Consider the following 21,199-nt stretch of genomic DNA (forward strand, 5'->3'; position numbering starts at 1 on the left):
AAGTTGAATAAAATACCAACAGAGGACAGGGTCACATGGCTGTATAATTGTTCTGTCTGTTGTATTCCATAATAAATGTCTCATCGAATGAAACTCGGTGTCCGTTTTATAGACCACGTTCTGCTACCGTTGATTTCTTCGGATACTGTTGGCAGAAACACTCAAAGGGTATGCTTATGCTGGAGCCTCGACGATGGGACCTCGGTGCTCCCTCCTGGCACACCACAGCTCGCTGGTCGCTGTGAGTCTTGCTACACTTACTCTGCAGCTTGTCACATAGCTGGCAGAGGGCTGTCAGAGTCAAACACGACACTGCTGGAGTGACCTTGAAGTAGCCAATCATGATTCAAGTTTCCTGAACGATTAAAGTCCTCAGTAGTAAAGCCGATTTATAAAAAAGCAGAAAAGGATAATTTAGACAATTTTAGGCCTATTTCTATGCCATCAGTGTTTGATAAAGGCTGTGCATGTAAGGATAATTGATCATTTTATATCACACAATTTGTTATCAAATGTACAGTTCGGCTTTAGAAGTAGTTTAACAACTGAAAATGGTATATTCTCTTTTCTCTGTTAGGTACTGGATGGGTTAAACTAAAAGTTTCGAACGCTAGGCATATTTTTTGATTTAACTACGGCGTTTAATTGTGTTGATCAAAAAATATTGCTCCAGATGTTGGACTATTATGGAATACAGGGAGTAGATCACAATTGGTTCACCGCTTACTTCAGAAATAGACAGCAAAAGGTCATTATTCACAATGTTGGGAATGGCTGTGATGTGGGGTCTGAGTGTGGTATGGTCAAGTGGGGGATGCCCCAGGGATCAGTGTTGGGGCCACTGGTGTTCCTTATTTATATAAATGACAGGCCCTCCAGTATTACGAGTAACTCCAAAATATTTCTGTTTGGCGATGACACTAGCTTGGTAGTAATGGATATTGATGCAACATTGGCTCGGTTTCAAATAGTGCAGTTCATGACCTAATTTCGTGGCTTGTAGAAAATAAACTAGCGCTAAATCACAGTAAGACTCAGTTTTTACAGTTTTTAACACACAATTCAACAAAACCTGACGTTTTAATTTCACAAAAAGGGCATATGGTTAGTGAAACTGAATAGTTTAAATTTCTAGATGTTCAGATAGATAGTAAACTGTCATGGAAAGCGCACGTTCAGGATCTTGTTCAAAGACTTAATGCTGCCATTTTTACTATTAGAATGGTATTTGAAGTGATTGATCGTTCCACACGAAAGTTACTGTACTTTGCTTCTTTTCATTCGCTTATGTCGTATGGTATTATATTTTGGGGTAACTCTTCCCACTCTGAAAGGATATTTTTGGCTCAGAAACGGGTGGTTCGGGCAATAAGTGGAGGAAGTCCACGAACCTCTTGTCGACCCCTGTTCACGAGTCTGGGTATTTTGCCATTGGCCTCTCAATATATATATTCCGTACTGTCATTTCTTGTTAACAATATTAGCTTATTTCCAGTTAACACCTGGCAGAAATCAAGCCTGTATTTGGTTCGGACTTCCTTAACTCTTGTGCAGAAAGGTGTGCAGTATGCTGTTACATCCATTTTCAATAAACTACCACTTGAATTCAAAAATCTCAGCAGTAATCCACACGGTTTCAAATCGAAACTGAAAGTTTTCTCATGGGTCACTCCTTCTATTCTGTCGAGGAGTCCCTTGAAAAATTAAGCTGATTCCTGTTGTATTGTTGACTGCGTCTACTTAAACTTATGGATTGACTTTTTTTCGGGTTTATAAAGATTTTATTTTTGTCTGTTATTACTTTTGTGTTGTAATTTCATGTACTGACACGTTCCATGACCTTGGAGATTTGCTCCTCAATTTGGCCCTACGGAACTTGACGTTTAAATAAACAAATAAAACAGATGCATAATATAAACCTACTTCTAATCGATAGAAGTGTTACAAGCGGTTGTAAAAAATCGCATGTAATCAGTGACAGGAATGTCTCGAGAGTTCCCAAATGCTACCAGCAGCCCAGCTGGTACAATGGCTGTGTGTGGGGCACTTAAAAGAATGGGATACAATTATGCAACGCCTGCTAATAATCCAAACATTTCTCAGTTGATGTTAAATGACGTCCCCGGACAGTGGATAATTGGAAGCGAATGATGTGGACTATGAGTCACGCCACGCCCTGCGGTAGTACGACTCAGGTGTTTGGGTTTGTCAAATGCCTGGACGACGTTGCCTGCCATCAGATGTAGTGCCAACAGTGAAATTCGGAGGACACGATGTTACTTACGCTACAGGGAAGTTTCTCGTGTTTAAGGTGAGGTTCCCTTACTGTGATTTTCTTTTCTTTTGTTTTGTTTTTTGAATCATCAGTCTTCTGACTGGTTTGATGCGGACCGCCACGAGTTTCTCTACTGTGCCAACCTCTTCATCTCGGAGTAGAACTTACAACCTACGTCCTCGATTACTTGCTGGATGTATTCCAATCTCTGTCTTCCTCTACAGTTTTTGCACTCTACAGCTTCCTCTAGTAGCATGGAAGTCATTCTGTCATGTCTTAGCAGATGTCATACCATCCTGTCCCTTCCTCTCCGATTCTGCACGCAACCTTCTCATTCCTCACCAAAATCAGTCCACCTAATTTTCAATATTCGTCTGCAGAACCACATCTCGAATGCTTCGAGTATCTTCTGTACTGGTTTTCCCACAGTCCATGTTTCACAATCCATACAATGCTGCGTTCCAGGCGTACATTCTCAAAAAATTTTTCCTGAAACCAAGGCCTATGTTTCATACTAGTAGAGTTCTCTTGGATAGGAATGCCCTTTTTGCCAGTGCTAGTGTGCTTTTGGTGTCATCCTTCCCCCTTTTATCAATGGTTATTTTGCTGCCTAGGTATCAGAATTCCTTAACCTCATCTACTTCGTGACCATCAACCCTGATAAGTTTCTCGCTGTTCTCATTTCTGCTGCTTCTCACTACTTTCGTCTTTCTTCGATTTCCTGACTGTCCTTATTCTGTGCTCATAAGACTGTTCATTCCATATAGCATATCATGTAACTTTTCTCCACTTTCACTTAGGATAGCAATGTCATCAGTGAATCGTATCATTGATATCCTTTGACCTTCAATTTTAATTCCACTCCTGAACATTTCCTTTCTTTTATTTCCATGATTGCTTGTCCGATCTACCGATTGAACAGTAGGAACGAAAGACAAAATCCTCTCTTACATCCTTTTTAATCCGAGCACTTCGCTCTTGATCGTCCACTCTTATTATTCCCTCTTGGCTCTTGTACATATTGTATATTACCCGCCTCTCCCAATAGCTTACCCTACTTTTCTCAGATTTTCGAACGTCTTGCACCATTTTACATTGTCGACCACTTTTTCTACGTCGACAAATCGTATGAACTTGTCTTGGTATTTCTTTAGTCTTGCGTCCATCACCAACCGCAACATCAGAATTGCCTCTTTGGTGCCTTTTCATTTCTTAAAGCCAAACTGATCGTCATCTAGTACATCCTTAATTTTCTTTTCCACTGTTCTGTATATTATTCTTGTCAGCAATTTGGATGCATGAGCTGTGAAGCTGATTGGCGGTAATTCTCGCCCTTGTCAACTATTGCAGTCTCCGGAATTGCGTGGGATGATATTTTTCCAAAATTCAGACGGTATATCGCCAGACTCATACATTCTTCACACCAATGTGAATAGTCGTTTTGTTGACCGTTCCTCCGATTATTTTGGAAATTCTGATGGAATGTTATCTATCCCTTCTGTATTATTTGATATTAAGTCCTCCAAAGGTCTCCTAGATTCTGATTCTAATGCTGGATCCCCTATCTTTTTGAAATCGACTCCTGTTTCTTCTTCTATCACATCAGGCAAATCTTCACCCTCATAGAGGCCTTCAGTGTACTCTTTCCACGTATCCACTCTCTCCTCTCCTCTTAATAGTGGAATTCCCACTGCACTCTTAATGGTATCACCCTTGCTTTTAATTTCGCCGATGGTTGTTTTGACTTTTCTAAATGCTGAATCAGTCCTTCCGACAATCATTTCTTCTTTGATTTCTTCACATTTTTCATGCAGCCATTTCGTCTTAGCTTCCCTGCACTTCCTATTTATTTAATTCCTCAGCGACTTGTTTTTCTGTATTCCTGAATTTCCCTGAACATTTTTGTACTTTCTTCTTTCATCGATCAAGTTAAGTATTTCTTCTGTTACCCAGTTACCTTCTTCGTACCCATGTTTTCCTTTCCAACTTCTGTGATTGGTCTCTTTAGAGATGTTCATTCCTCTTGTGATTAAGAAATCGTAAAATAAGAAAGGATGGGACACATTTTACGGCGTTGTGCACTGTGTGCAGTAAAGGGACTATTCGAAGAGGCTTATTGATTGTGTATGCATTAAAATGCTCCCTGTCGAAAGGCAGCATCTGTGAGGCAATGCTTTGTGGACAACAGCATATCCGAAATGGACTGACCTGCCTTGAGTTCCGATTTTTACTAAATGGAACATCTTTGCAACGAATTGCACGATTCAGACACCTCGCTGAAAGTGCTCCCTGCAGAATTATGGCCTCCATAAAGGGTAATGGTGGACGCACACTTTTCTGATGTCGACAGAAAGGTGTCCATTTAATTTTGATCAGATGATGTACGAGGGTGGTTTGACAAGTCTGGTAAATCTGCATGAAAGGATTTAACACAGTTGCTGCGGCTTCATGGTTGATGAGCTTGATTATTCCAATCATCGTACAAAGAATTTCAACAATCTAGAGCATAAAGTCATTGTTGATAACCGTCTGAATTGGTCAGCGTGTCGACTGCGACTGGTTATCGAAATAACAGAGTTTCGTGCTGTTTTTAAACATTTTTATCTGAAGGGGTACTGCCGCATAAATCAAAAGAGAAATGGATGAAGTACTCGTGGAAGCTGCACCATCACTGAAGACCTTTTACTTCTGTATTAACGAATTTAAACGTTATTGGGCAAGCAACGAAGGCGAAGTGCGCTCGGCCGTCCAATTAAGGTCACCACAAAGGAAAGCACTGATAAAATCCGTGATACGTAATGTAAGACCGCTGAAGAAAAATTCGTCAGATTGCTGGCACTGTAGTTTGCACGCAAAGACGTGCTCTTTCACCAGGATAAAGCACTATCCCACACACGAGCGATAACAATGACAAAAGTGGCTGAACTGGGCTTTGAATTGGTTGCACATCCACTCTGTTCGCTAGACATAGCCCCCAAGTCTCTTATTCTTGTTCCCTAACTTGAAACTTTGGCATACTGGAGAGATGTTTTCATCAAATGAGGATGTGATAGTTGCAGCCAACGAGAATACTCCAGAGTTTGACAGAACCTATTTTTCCGATGGGACGAAAGAGCTGTAGGACCACTAGACAACGTGGGTATCTCCCAAAGAGATTATGTTGAGAATTAACGTGAGTTTTTTACTTGGTTCCTTGCCAGACTTATCAAACCATCGTCGTACATTTAACAAGAGTGCAGACGCATAATATTGTTATTTCTAAAGATGTCGTACGCTAATCAGCCAAAACACAGAGTCTGCCAGAAAATGTATAGACTCTTTGTCAGGCTCTATCGAGATATCGATATTTTCGTTCGATTTGGGTTACGAGTGTGTTGTAGTATGGTCTTTGGCTCAACAGATGTTAGTACTTTGATCTCGTTATTGAGAAAACAAGATGGCTGGAGCACGCTTGGCATTCAAGCAACGAAAATGTATCGTAAAGTAGTATTTCAAGTTTGATAGTGAAGTGGAAGGAAGACAAGCATTTCTGGTCGGATGAGTATCAGGTAATATCAACAGCAGCAGAAAATGGTATAACAGGTGTAGGATTCGTTATGAATAGGAAGGTAGGGCAGAAGGTGTGTTACTGTGAACAGTTCAGTGACCAGGTTGTTCTAATCAGAATCGACAGCAGACCAACACCGACAACGATAGTTCAGGTATACATGCCGACGTCGTAAGATGAAGATGAACAGATAGAGAAAGTGTATGACGATATTGAAAGGGTAATGCAGTATGTAAATAGGGACGAAAATCTAATAGTCATGGACGACTGGAACGCAGTTGTAGGGGAAGGAGTAGAAGAAAAGGTTACAGGAGAATATGGGCTTGGGACAAGAAATGAAAGAGGAGAAAGACTAATTGAGTTCTGTAACAAGTTTCAGCTAGTAACAGCGAAAACCCTGTTCAAGAATCACAAGAGGAGGAGGTATACTTGGAAAAGGCTGGGAGATACGGGAAGATTTCAATTAGATTACATCATGGTCAAACAGAGATTCCGAAATCAGATACTGGATTGTAAGGCGTACCTAGCAGCAGATATAGACTCAGATCACAATATAGTAGTGATGAAGAGCAGGCTGAAGTTCAAGACATTAGTCAGGAAGAATCAATACGCAAAGAAGTGGGATACGGAAGTACTAAGGAATGACGAGATACGTTTGAAGTTCTCTAACGCTATAGATACAGCAATAAGGAATAGCGCAGTAGGCAGTACAGTTGAAGAGGAATGGACATCTCTAAAAAAGGGCCATCACAGAAGTTGGGAAGGAAAACATAGGTACAAAGAAGGTAGCTGCGAAGAAACCATGGGTAACAGTAGAAATACTTCAGTTGATTGATGAAAGGAGGAAGTACAAACATGTTCCGGGAAAATCAGGAATACAGAAATACAAGTCGCTGAGGAATGAAATAAATAGGAAGTGCAGGGAAGCTAAGACGAAATGGCTGCAGGAAAAATGTGAAGACATCGAAAAAGATATGATTGTCGGAAGGGCAGACTCAGCATACAGGAAAGTCAAAACAACCTTTGGTGACATTAAAAGCAACGGTGGTAACATTAAGAGTACAACAGGAATTCCACTGTTAAATGCAGAGGAGAGAGCAAATGGTTCAAATGGCTCTGAGCACTATGGGACTTAACATCTATGGTCAGCAGTCCCCTAGAACTTAGAACTACTTAAACCTAACTAACCTAAGGACAGCACACAACACCCTGACCCCGCCGGGAATCGAACCCGGGAACCCGGGCGTGGGAAGCGAGAAAGCTACCGCACGACCACGAGATGCGGGCAGGAGAGAGCAGATAGGTGGAAAGAATACATTGGAAGCCTCTATGAGGGTGAAGATTTGTCAGATGTGATAGAAGAATAAACAGGAGTCGATTTAGAAGAGATAGGGGATCCAGTATTAGAATCGGAATTTAAAAGAGCTTTGAAGGACTTACGGTCAAATAAGGAAGAAGGGATAGATAACATTCCATCAGAATTTCTAAAATCATTGGGGGAAGTGGCAACAAAACGACTATTCACGATGGTGTGTAGAATATATGAGTCTGGCGATATACCATCTGACTTTCGGAAAAGCATCATCCACACAATTCCGAAGACGGCAAGAGCTGACAAGTGCGAGAATTATCGCACAATCAGCTTAACAGCTCATGCATCGAAGCTGCTTACAAGAATAATATACAGAAGAATGGAAAAGAAAATTGAGAATGCGCTAGGTGACGATCAGTTTGGCTTTAGGAAAAGTAAAGGGACGAGAGAGACAATTCTGACGTTACGGCTAATAATGGAAGCAAGGCCAAAGAAAACGCAAGACACTTTCATAGGAATTGTCGACCTGGAAAAAGCGTTCGACAATATAAAATGGTGCAAGCTGTTCGAGATTCTGAAAAAAGTAGGGGTAAGCTATAGGGAGAGACGGGTCATATACAATATGTACAACAACGAAGAGGGAATAATAAGAGTGGACGATCAAGAACGAAGTGCTCGTATTAGGAAGGGTGTAAGACAAGGCCGTAGCCTTTCGCCCCTACTCTTCAATCTGTACATCGAGGAAGCAATGATGGAAATAAAAGAAAGGTTCAGGAGTGGAATTAAAATACAAGGTGAAAGGATATCAATGATACGATTCGCTGATGACATTGCTATCCTGAGTGAAAGTGAAGAAGAATTAAATGATCTGCTGAACGGAATGAACAGTTTAATGAGTACACAGTATGGTTTGAGAATAAATAGGAGAAAGACGAAGGTAATGAGAATGGCCAAGAGAAGTCTACTAATATCAAATACCGGCCTTAATTTGAGGAAGAAATTTCTGAGGATGTACGTCTGGAGTACAACATTGTATGGTTGCGAAACATGGACTGAGGGAAAAGAACAGAGTCGAAGCATTTGAGATGTGGTGCTATAGACGAATGTTGAAAATTAGGTGGACTGATAAGGTAAGGAATGAGGAGGTTCTACGCAGAATCGGAGAGGAAAGGAATATGTGGAAAACACTGATAAGGAGAAGGGACAGGATGATAGGACATCTGCTAAGACAAGAGGGAATGACATCCGTGGTACTAGAGGGAGCTGTAGAGGGCAAAAACTGTAGAGGAAGACAGAGATTGGGATACGTCAAGCAAATAATTGAGGACGTAGGTTGCAAGTGCTACTGTGAGATGAAGAGGTTAGCACATTAAAGGAATTCGTGGCGGGCCGCATCAAACCAGTCAGTAGACCAGGGTCGCCAGTTCTAACAGCTATGGACTTTTACTTGTGGAGAACTGTGAAAGATAACGTCTATCTACGTCAGCCAAGCACGCTGGAGGAACTTCGCCAGGAGATTACAGCGACATCTGCAGCGATCTGCACTTCAACATTGATTGACGTAGTTGCGGCGGCCGCAACTGACCTAAGGATATCACACACGTGCATGCCCGGGGCAGGATTCGAACCTGCGACCGTAGCGGTCTCGCGGTTCCAGACTGTAGCGCCTAGAACCGCGCGGCCACTCCGGCCGGCCAGAACGCGGGGTTCGGAGGCTTGCCCACTGTGTAAAGTAGGATAGATGGTGATCTGTGGCATCTCTGCCGAAAGGGCACAATGCTATAGTCCGATCCACAAACGACGTCAGTTGGCGCATGTCGAGGCACGAACGAGGATTGCGTTGTTGACGATTCCAAACGATAGTTATATGAGAGTGCAGACTTTCTCGGCGAATTTCATATATGAAGTCTTCACGGGTTGTCAGCCGAGTAGCGTCGTCGTCTCGTAGCAACGTTTCGATGGAATGCGTCTCCATCATCTGCACGGAGCCGCATTCCATCGAAACGTTGCTACGAGACGACGACGCTACTCGGCTGACAACCCGTGAAGACTTCATATACCAAACGATAGTTGCCGTACATGCATAAGCGTGCATTCCGCTTCAAGAAAGCATACGTCATGCAAATTAAGTCTCTCGGTTGCTTATGCGGACTGTATCACATACGACCAAATTCAGCGACTACAGCTCGCAACAAATGGAATAAAACTCGCTAAAGTTAAGTTCAATGCTCGCATAAGCTACGTCATTCAGAGCAGAGCGCTCAGAACGCTACTGAACATTCATTGGCTGTCAGAGAATACGTGATGTAGGTGCAACTCTGCAATTCACGTTTAAGTGCTTGGCAGAGGGTTCATCGAACCACAATCATACTATCTCTCTACCATTCCACTCCCGAACAGAGCGCGGGAAAAACACCTAAACCTTTCTGTTCGAGCTCTGATTTCTCTTATTTTATTTTGATGATCATTCCTACCTTTAGGATGGGCTCAACAACATATTTTCGCATTCGGAAGAGAAAGTTGGTGACTGAAATTTCGTAACTAGATCTCGCCGCGACGAAAAACGTCTTTGCTTTAATGACTTCCATCCCAACTCGCGTATCATATCTGCCACACTCTCTCCCCTATTACGTGATAATACAAAACGAGCTGACCTTTTTTGCATCCTCTTGATGTCCTCCGTCAATCCCACCTGGTAAGGATCCCACACCGCGCAGCAATATTCTAACAGAGGACGAACGAGTGTAGTGTAAGCTGTCTCTCTAGCGGACTTGTCGCATCTTCTAAGTGTCCTGTCAATGAAACGCAGCCTTTGGCTCGCCTTCCCCACAATATTATCTATGTGGTCTTTCCAACTGAAGTTGTTCGTAATTTTAACACCCAGGAACTAAGTTGAATTGACAGCCTTGAGAATTGTACTATTTATCGAGTAATCGAATTCCAACAGATTTCTTTTGGAACTCATGTGGATCACCTCACACTTTCTGTTATTTAGCGTCAACTGCCACGTGCCACACCATACAGCAATCTTTTCTAAATCGCTTTGCAACTGATACTGCTCTTCGGATGACCTTACTAGACGGTAAATCACAGCATCATCTGCGAACAACCTAAGAGAACTGCTCAGATTGTCACCCAGATCATTTATATAGATCAGGAACAGCAGAGGTCCCAGGACGCTTCCCTGGGGAACACCCGATATCACTTCAATTTTACTCGATGATTTGCCGTCTATTACTACGAACTGCGACCTTCCTGACAGGAAATCACGAATCCAGTCGCACAACTGAGACGATACCCCATAGGCCCGCAGCTTGATTAGAAGTCGCTTGTGAAGAACGGTGTCAAAAGCTTTCCGGAAATCTACAAATACAGAATCAACTTGAGATCCCCTGTCGATAGCTGCGTGCGAATAAAGAGCTAGCTGTGTTGCACGACGTTTTCTGAAACCATGCTGATTACGTATCAATAGATCGTTCCCTTGGAGGTGATTCATAATGTTTGAATACAGTATATGCTCCAAAACCCTACCGCAAACTGACGTCAATGATATAGGCCTGTAGTTCGATGGATTACTCCTACTACCCTTCTTAAACACTGGTGCGACCTGCGCAATTTTCCAATCTGTAGATACAGATCTTTCGGTGAGCGAGCGGTTGTATATGATTGCTAAGTAGGGAGCTATTGTATCAGCGTAATCTGAAAGGAACCTAATCGGTATACAATCTGGACCTGAAGACTTGCCCGTATCAAGCGATTTGAGTTGCTTCGCAACCCCTAAGGTATCTACTTCTAAGATCAATGGAAACATGTGGCTTTTTGGGTGAATCACACGTTTGCTACGTCCTGGGTCGTCTCCACAAATGCTGTCGTCGAGGTGAACGGCGGCGTGCCATGGGTGCAGGGTGGTGGGAGCAGTATAATGGTATGGGTAATATTCTCCTGCGCTTGCGTGGCAGCTTTAGCAGCGATGGAAGACACGCTGACAGCTGTGAACCACCTGCATCCCTTCAGGCTTCCTGACTTTCCCGACGGCGATGACTTCTCTCAGCAGTGTAATTGTCCGCATCTAGGAGCCAGAAGGGAGCTACAGTGGTTTGAGGAGCATTATGGTCAACTCGCGTTGATGTCTTCGCGACCAAATTCGCCTGATATGGATCCTATTGAAATAATCTGGGGCGCCATCACCGTATAAGCAATCAGCGGCCAGTTGTTTACGCCAATTATATGACCTGTGCATAGGCATCTAGTGCAACATACCTCGACAAATGTAGGAACAAACTGTCGGATCGCTGATACGCAGATTCAGAGATGTATTTTGTTCCAAAGACGGACAAAAAAGCTACGCACATCAAAAAAAGTTTTGCATCACCCATCTCCTGAAGACAGACGTTGACTGTGCATATTATATCACAGACACCGTCCCTTTGAATCTTCAGAGATGTCACTTACCCCAACAAAGATGCAAACAACTGTGCATGAGCAATACCTATTAGGCAGAGGGCGTCCGACAGCCGATAAGTTCCAGTCTTTCCACCAGGAAGGAGGTACACGGCTCGTGTTGTCTGTAGTTCAACCATGCCTAGACGGTGAAAGGTGGCTACACTGAGCCACAGCGCCAAAAATCGCGCCAGAGAGAGTATTGTTCCGCCGCCTCCACTGGCAGTGCGTGTTGAGAGGTAGTGGCAAGCAGTTCTTGCCGAGAAGTTGTGGTGGATACTGATTGTAGCTGAAGTCAGAGTGAGATGCGGTAGTGGAGAGTGTTGTTCCATGTTTATGCAGTTATTTGATGGGAGAGATAGCAGATGTTGTTCCAATGGAGATATTGTAATGATCTGAGTGCTTTTCGTCAATATAAATTAAGGTAACTAACTACTGTTCTTTATTTTCTTATTATTTGTGTGTCCTGAATAATGCTTCATTACAGGTTCAGTCAACAAAGCATCTGGCTTGTGTTCTTGTATTAGAGTGTAATTTTGGTTTTCTTGCACAATTATAGTATTTCTAATTTTGTTTTATCACGTCAGTATAATTGGTATTTAAAAATTCTTGTCTTGTTGAAAAAGAACTGTGCCAGATGTGCGTTGAGTCATACTACCACATACAGAACAGCTACACTTGTGCTTTGTTGGTTTCGTAGATTTTATAGTTGCTGGGGACTTAATTAATTAATTTTGCTAACAGAAATTTCATTTCATTCTTTGTTATTGTTCTATGCAGTCAGATAGCGTAATAATACTAGTCAGGGCCAGCCGTTTACGAGACTTGCGTAATCGGACATACAGCGACAGAAAATTAAAAAGTATTTTCATAATTCATTTTATTAAGCCCCCATGCACGTGGCGACCGCTGCTTCGGATCGTCCCTTGGAATCTTCTGATTGTAAAAATAGTAGACAGTAGTATTGTTGTAGTAATCTGTAGTTTAGTAATTGTAGTCTAGATTGCATATGTAGGTTTGGTAATTGTCATTCTTCCAATGGTATTTCATAATTTAATTTTGTTGTCTTGTATACGCGTTTGACCATCTAGTGCAATTATTTCAATTGTTCGTTAATCGTGTTTGAGGGAAACATTTCATGTAAATGGTATTGTTGGAGATAAAGAGTCATTGTGTGTAATTTTCATATAGTGACGAGTTTTGTATATTTTGTAAATGATTACGCGATCAATGAAAAAGGCAAAAATCATGAATAGTGAGAATAACGAAATTGTTGACATGGCGAACTCGCCAACACAGGACAACAGTATGATGGATAATGAAGTGGAAAACAATGTAATAAGTCGGGAAAATAGTCCGGAACCAGTTCAAGGTTTTTCTCAATCAGAAAATTCACAGAATACGAGAGTAACGATAGAAGATTCTGGAACAGTATCGAACACAGATAGCTTTACAGCTATGACGAAGGAAACTGGTTTTGTGGGAAATGTTAGGGGCGAAAAGAAGTTCGAACCGGCTGATATGGAGCAGTTGATGGGTGCTATATTAAATTTGGGAGCACGAATGGAAACACAGTTTAGATCTGAATTAAAAACAGATAGGGAAACAATGAAAATACGGTTAGACTCACTGGGATCACAGTTACGATCTGAAATTAAAACTGATATGGAAACACGGTTAGACTCATTGGGATCGCAGTTAGGATCTGAATTAAAAACAGAGATAGGAACAATTAAAACCGAGATGGGAACTTTGGAAACACGGCTAGATTCACAAATAGGGACATGTTTCAAAAATATGAAAGATGAATTAAAGAAAGAAATCAGAGAAGAAGTACAACCGATTTTGAATTCTCACAATAATAGATTAGTTGCAGTAGAGATTAGACAAAGGGAACAGGATAGAGAACAGGAAGAAAGAGACCGCGTGATAGTACAGAAATTTTCAGAGTTAAATTTACAACGTGCAAAAGATAAGGAAGAAATATTTGAGAGAATCGAGGAATCCGTACCAAATGACAGACTAAATAACCTAACACAACAGTATGAACAGTTAACTACTAAATGCGTTAATACTGAAACGCGAGTCGCGACACTTACGGAAGACGTAAATAAACAGAAAGAACAAATTGGTGACTTATCGGAAAGAGTGGAGGAGATTTCAGATAAATTGACAAATCTTAGTTTAAATGGGGACAGAGATTCAGATGACACAGCTCCATTGCCATTTTCAGAAACTGAAGAGTACCAGAGCATAAATAAACATGTTGAAAATCAGGGAAAATTTAATGAACGCGTGAAAAGGGAAGTTGAGGCTTTAAAAAAGCAAGTCAAACAGATTGAAGGCGAAATCGCAGGAAAAGACAGCAGAAGAAATTTAGAATCACAGATAGCAGAAGGGTTTGAGGAAAATAATTTGTTTCATTTACGAGAAGCAACAAGAGAGCGCCAGGCGCGCGAACTTGACAATAATCGACATTCGGACTGGGACAGACGCGGTAGGTCTCTGTCGCCACGAGGCGAAAACTTTGACTATAAACACTTTTTGACTGTTCGGAAATTTAAGATCTTCCGCAATTCTAAGAATGACATACATCCATGTGCATGGTTAGATCAATTTATGTACGCACTCCCACCAAATTGGCCACTAAGTCACAAACTGGAATTTATGTGTGGATATTTAGAAAACGAACCGGCGACGCGGATGCGCGCACTCATTAGAGATTGTAATAATCTGAATGATTTTTATCATGCATTTTTATCGGCATATTGGTCCGAAAACACACAAGACAGAGTCAAACATAGTCTGATTATGCAGCGTAATTTCAAACAGTCTGAATTCCGCACGCCAGCGGAATATTTTGAAGACATGATTCGAAAGAATCAGTTCCTTTCCAACCCTTATAGCCCGACTGAATTAATTCGTATTTGTTTAACCAAGCTGCCACAATCCATAAGACAAATTGCTTTAGCCGGAAGATGTAAAGACGACATTGAGACTTTTAAGACTTTGCTGCAAGAACTCGAGTACGACAATGACGACGGGACTACCTGTAATTTTTTCAGTAACAGTAATTATGATAGATTTTCAGAGAAAAGGGATAGTGATCGGAACGGACGTTATAGCGGTAATTTTGAGAATGACAGACGAAACAGACAGGACAATGGATACCAGCCTTATGACAATAACAGACGTTCTAACAGAAATTACACAGACAGTTATAATAACGGTAATTCCTACCGGAATGATCAATCATACGGAAACAGTAATCGGTATCATCAAGACAGAAATTATTCATACAGTAATAGAAATTCTTACTACAGAAATAACCAGGGTAGTAGATACAACAATAATTTCAGAAGTGACAGTCGAAATTACACAAGAAGTAGTTATGCAGACAGACAGGAAAACAGAAATTTTAATAACAGACACAACCAAGAATTTGTATCTAACAGACAGGAGGGACCTAACTGGCATCCTCCACGTGACAGAACTTCAGAGAGACAAGTGCAAATCGTAGAAATGGATCCGCGAAATGACGCGAATAATCAAAGACGTGACGCAAACAATCGACAATGACTTGCAGCTTCGGCTTCTGGCAGCAATATAGACGGTTCAGAAAGTATTGACACTACGACTTTACACTACGTACGCCTGGAAGACATGAGAGACATTTTGTTAGACGAAAAGGAAAATAATGTAGACGCATTTTTACATCCTGTTATTGAAGTATGTGTGGGTAAGAATAAGTTCACTGCAGTTTTAGATTCTGGGAGCCCATTGAACGTCATTAGTGAATCAGTTTTTCGTATATGTGAAAGGACTATTGCCTGTCCTGTGTTACCTATTTCTAAAACTACAATTCGAGGAGCGATTTCTGGAAAAGGTGTAGAAGTTAAACAACAGACCAACCTAAATTTCAATTGTCAAGGATACGAATTTTCTGCTAATTTTATTATTGTTCCATTACTCAGTACACAAATTATATTAGGTATGGAGTTTCTTAACGCACATAAGGCAATTTTAAACTTTAAAGAAGGAAGTGTGAATTTGACTGTTGCCGGAATGCCGAAATGTTTGAAATTTTTTGAGTGTTTAACAAGATCTGAGTCAGATACAAAATGTTTAAGGTTTCTTACTTCTGATGTTTTCGTTGAGCATTATGACGACAATGTGTTTATTCATGACAATGACAATAGATACAGAGACGCGATGGATGACATAATTAATAGCGAAGAACTAATTAATGAAAAGGTTAAGAAAGCTGAAGTGCCAGATGACGTTGCAAGAGAAGAGCTGCACCAAATTTTGACTTCGCATGCTACAGTGTTTAGTCATCACACGGGAACTATACAAGGCTTACAATATTTATTTAAAGTAAAAGAACACACACCATTTCGCGGGAAAACGTACGCTATTCCTTTGGCTTACAGAGACAAGGTTAAGAATGAACTTCAGTACATGTTAGATCAGGGCATTATTGAGCCTGCAGTCAGTCCTTATACCAGCCCATTACACGTTGTTCTTAAAAAAGATGGGTCGATTCGTTTGGTTCTGGATTCCAGACAGATAAATAATATCATCATTCCTGAAACTGACCGTCCACAAAATTTAGATGAACTTCTTCAACATTTTCATGGAATTAAAGTTTTATCCACGATTGATATGCGCGCAAGCTTTTGGCAAATAGAACTCCACCCTGATTGTAGAAAATATACGGCCTTTCTAGCCTTTGGTAACTGTTACCAGTTTCGGAAATTACCGTTTGGACTTACTGTATCTTCAGCAGCATTCATTCGTAGTTTAAACGAAATTTTACCTGTTTATCTTCGTGACAATATTACTTCATATGTTGACGACATTCTTATTGCTAAACATTCTTGGAGTGAGCACAACAAAATTTTGGATTCATTGTTACGTATTTTTGCAAGAGTTGGCATTACAGTGAACTTAGAAAAATCCGAATTTGGTCGTTCTCAGGTGAAATTTCTCGGTCACATTATTTCTACAGAAGGTATTCTTCCTGATCCAGAAAAACTTGACGCTATTCGTAATTATGCTGTTCCTACCACAAAACGTGATGTTCGTAGTTTTCTTGGTGTCTGTAATTTTCTTAGACGCTTTGTTAGATTGGACAATTTGGCCACACCTCGTTTATGTGAACTATCCGGAAAGAAATCTAATTGGTGTTGTGATGAGGAAGCTCAGTCAGAATTCGAACAGCTTCGTGATGCTTTAGTTGCTGCTCCACTTCTTTCACACCCGGATTTATCTAAAGATTTTTGTTTGGCGACGGATTCATCATACAAAGGCCTAGGTGCACATTTATTTCAAGAGATAGAAGAAGACGGCGTTGTAGTCCAGAAAACTATTGCATTTGGAAGTCGTGTTCTTTCTAAATCAGAAAAGAATTATTCGATAACGGAACTTGAAGCTTTGGCTGTTGTTTGGGCTTTTACAAAATTTCGCACGTTTTTGTTTGGCAGACATACTAAGGTTTACACCGATCATCGAGCTCTGGAATTTCTTATGTCAACAAAATTAACTCACGGCAGATTGTCACGATGGGCGTTGTACCTACAGGAATTTGATTTTAGTATTGTTTACATACAGGGTTCTTCAAATATTGTTGCTGATGCTTTATCACGTGCACCTATGGGTTTGAAACAAAGTGCTGAAGAGGACTGCAAGGAAAACAATTATTGTTTGATGTATATTCAAGGTGTTGCGTTTGAGAACTTTATTTCGTCTTCGCTCCAGGATATCGCTAAGGAGCAAAATAAGGATCCAATCTGGAAGGACATTAAGGTGAAGTGGAGGAGAAAGGAAAGCGTAGCGATTAGACAGCATTATTTAGTTCGCAATGACATTCTTTTTAAACGAAAATCGGTCGACAACTCTGTTTGGTTAGTTTGTATTCCTGATGAGTGGGTTAATAAGCTGATTTGGGATACGCATTTCAGTTATGCACACTTTGGTCCCACAAAATTCTTTCATAAATTACGAGAAAATTGCTACTTCAATAATATGGAAAAACGTATTCGATTTGTTCTTGCCAAATGCAAATTATGTCAAAAGGCTAAACCGCCGACAGTTTCTCACAGAGCACCATTGTTTCCTATCATTCCAGCAAAATTAAAGGACATGGCTGCAGTTGATTTGTTCGGTCCAGTGGTTCGTTCTACTAATGGTTTTGCGTACATTTTCGTAGCAGTGGAGTTGACATCAAAATATGTGTGTTTTACTCCGTTACGCAAAGCAACAGCTCGTTCAGTATCTAATGCTTTCATCAAACATTTTCTTAAAGAAGTGGGTCATGTTGATAAGGTTATATCAGATAATGGATCACAGTTTCGTTCTAAAATTTGGCTTCGTACTCTACAGCGTCGTAAAATTAAACCAATTTTCATTTCACTTTTTCACCCCCAATCTAACGCTTCAGAGAGATAGAACAGTAGTTAGTTACCTTAATTTATATTGACGAAAAGCACTCAGATCATTACAATATCTCCATTGGAACAACATCTGCTATCTCTCCCATCAAATAACTGCATAAACATGGAACAACACTCTCCACTACCGCATCTCACTCTGACTTCAGCTACAATCAGTATCCACCACAACTTCTCGGCAAGAACTGCTTGCCACTACCTCTCAACACGCACTGCCAGTGGAGGCGGCGGAACAATACTCTCTCTGGCGCGATTTTTGGCGCTGTGGCTCAGTGTAGCCACCTTTCAACGGTCAATACCGCGGTTCGATCGCATCCGCAATGTTAATTTGTGCCAGGAAGGGCTCTCGACAAGGGAAGTGTCCAGGAGTCTCTGAGTGACCCAAAACAGTGTTGTTCGGACATGGAAGAGATACAGAGAGACACGAACTGTCGATGACATGCCTCACTCAGGCCGCCCAACCGCTAATACTGCAGTGGATCACCGTAACGTACGGATTATGGCTCGGAGGAACCCGCACAGCAACGCCACCATGTTGAATAATGCTTTTTGTGTGGCCACAGGACATCGTGTTACGACTCAAACTGTGCACAATAGGCAGCATGATGCACAATGTCTCTCCCGACGTCCATGGGGAGGTCTCTCTTTGCAACCACGACACCATGCAGCGCGGCACAAATGGGCCCAGGTCCCGGCAGAGGTTAGAGTCCTTCCTCGGGCATGGGCGTGTGTGTTAGGATAATTTAGGTTCAGTAGTGTGTAAGCTTAGGGACTGATGACCTTAGCAGTTAAGTCCCATAAGATTTCACACACATTTGAACACATTTTGAACAGATGGGCCCAAAAACATGCTCACTGGATCGTTCAGGATTGGCATCACATGCTCTTCACCGATGAGTGTTACATATGCCTGCAGCCAGACAATCGTCGGAGACGTGTTTGGAGGCAGCCCGGTCAGGCTGAACGCCTTAGACACCCCACCCAATGAGTGCAGCAAGGTGGAGGTTCCCTGCTGTTTTGGGATGGCGTTATGTGGGGCCGACGTACGCCTGTGGTGGTTATGGATAGCGCCGGAACGGCTGTAAGATACGTATACGTGAATGGCATCCTGCAACCGATAGTGCAACCATTTCGGCAGCATATTGGCGAGACATTCGTCTTCGTGGACGACAATTCGTCCCCCCCCCCCCCCCCCGCCCTCTCCCCATCGTGCACATCTTGTGATAACTTCCAACTTCGTTCTGGGTAACGGAATCACTCGATTAGAGTGGCCAACATGTTCCCCATATATGAACGCTATCGAACATGCCTGGGTTAGATTGGGCAGGGTTGGGCCGGCCGCGGTGGCCGAGAGGTTCTAGGCGGTTCAGTCCGGAAGCGCGTGACTACTACGGTCGCAGGTTCGAACCGTGCCTCAGGCATGGATGTGTGTGATGTCCGTAGGTTAGTTAGGCTGACGTAGCTCTAAGTTCCAGGAGACTGATTAGGGGACTGATGACCTGCGATGTTAAGTCCCATAGTGCTCAGAGCCATTTGAACCATTTGAAAGGCCTGTTTATGGACGACGTGGCCCACCAAGCACTCTGAGGGATCTACGCCTAGTCGCCGTTGATACGTGGGACAATCTGGAGCAACAGTGCCTTGATGAACTTGTGGACAGTAGGCCACGACGAATACAGGCACGTATCAATGCAAGAGTACGTGCTACTGGGTATTAGAGGTACAGTGTGTACATGAATGTAGGTCTCGCTGTATGGTGGTACAACATGCAATGTGTGGTTTTAATGAGCAATAAAAAGGGCGGAAATGATGTTTATGTTTATTTCAATTATCGGAACCGAGGTGATGCAGATCTTTTTGTGATTTTTCGATGCGTGTATTAAGCAGGTGGTCATAATGTTTATCAGCATATGCTGTAGGCTGCAGCAAGCGGCAAGTCGGTACGAACCGTCAGTGGAGTCCTGGGGCTGGACGAACAGAGATTTGGCAGATGGCGAAGACGACGCCTGCTCTCCGAAGACGACCTTGACTGGCCGCGGCACGACGTCGAGCGTCGACGCGTGGTGGTGAGGGTCGGCGAACGTCAGCTTCCCCCTGACCGCGACGCTGCGGTCCGAGCCGCCGGCGCCGGCGCCGGCGTCGGCGACGGTGAGGGCGGGCGACGCGACGCTGACGGGGCGCGGCGGAGGCGGCGTCGCCGCCTTGGCGCCGCGGCGCTTCACCAGCAGCGTCGCGACGTCGCCGGAGCGCGTGCGCACCGCCAGCGTCTCCGTGCCGGCCGGGTCTAGGCTGCGCGACACGTGCAGCGCCGTGCGCGTCACGGACGCGCCGCCGCCCGAGGTCGTGCCGCTCGCGCTGGTGGTCGTGGTCGTGGTCGTGGTTGCGGAGGCGGTGGTGGTGGAGGTCTTGGTCGCCGCCGTCGGCGACGGCAGCGGCGGTGACGCTCCGGGGTCTGCGTCGGCCGCCAGAGACGGCGACAGAGCGGCAAGCAGCAGCGCCGCGGCGACGTACGTGGGCCGCCTCATGGCTTCCTGCCAACACCACCACCACTGTCAGTCTCCGTGTCCTCGTAGCGTTTTAGCTGAGCCGCAAAGTTACGGGAATTGAATTGTTCAAAATAACACTCATAATCGCATTATTTATTTTGTCGCCAACCAGTTTCAACCCGCGATGGGGTCATCTTCAAAGCTATTTCACCATTTGGTCGCTCGCTGCAGTCGTCACCGTGCCTGTGCACGGTTGGTAACTGCCTTGAAGATGACCCCATCGCGGGTTGAAACTGGTTGGCGACAAAATGAATACAGTAGAGCGTCGATTATCCGAACGTCGGTCAACCGAACGACCGCTTAACCGAACTGTGTACTCGCTCGCACCTGTTACTCTCCCACCCTATAGTCCATCATCCTCCTCACTCCCAAACCAATAGAGATGGGCAAACTGAAACACATAACTGTTTCGAAACAAATGAAACAATACAATGTAATGTTTCGAAACGCTGTTTCGAAACAGTGAAACAGTTTGTGTTTTGTAATAGTACTGGAGGCGGGAACAAACTGCAGAAACAACGGATACGCTACTGGGATTCCCAAATTTCGTTAGTATGGATAATATATACCCGGCCTGCTAATGTTCATGCACACATTGTGTAGAATAGGCACATTGACTATAGAGTC

The 21,199-nt window shown here is 42.9% G+C and overlaps 1 protein-coding gene across 1 annotated transcript in view; it reads right to left on the reverse strand.

Annotated features, from left to right (window-relative positions):
• The window catches only part of LOC126106148 (uncharacterized), a 155,868-nt gene extending 135,317 nt beyond the window's left edge, over positions 1-20,551 (reverse strand). Inside the window, exon 1 of the mRNA XM_049912390.1 lies at positions 19,975-20,551. Within this exon, the coding sequence (XP_049768347.1) occupies positions 19,975-20,551 (577 nt within the window). The remainder of the gene's footprint in view (positions 1-19,974) is intronic.
• Positions 20,552-21,199: the final 648 nt, after the last annotated feature.

The sequence above is a fragment of the Schistocerca cancellata genome, chromosome 10 (genome assembly GCF_023864275.1).
Source record: "Schistocerca cancellata isolate TAMUIC-IGC-003103 chromosome 10, iqSchCanc2.1, whole genome shotgun sequence".
Lineage (NCBI taxonomy): Eukaryota > Metazoa > Arthropoda > Insecta > Orthoptera > Acrididae > Schistocerca > Schistocerca cancellata.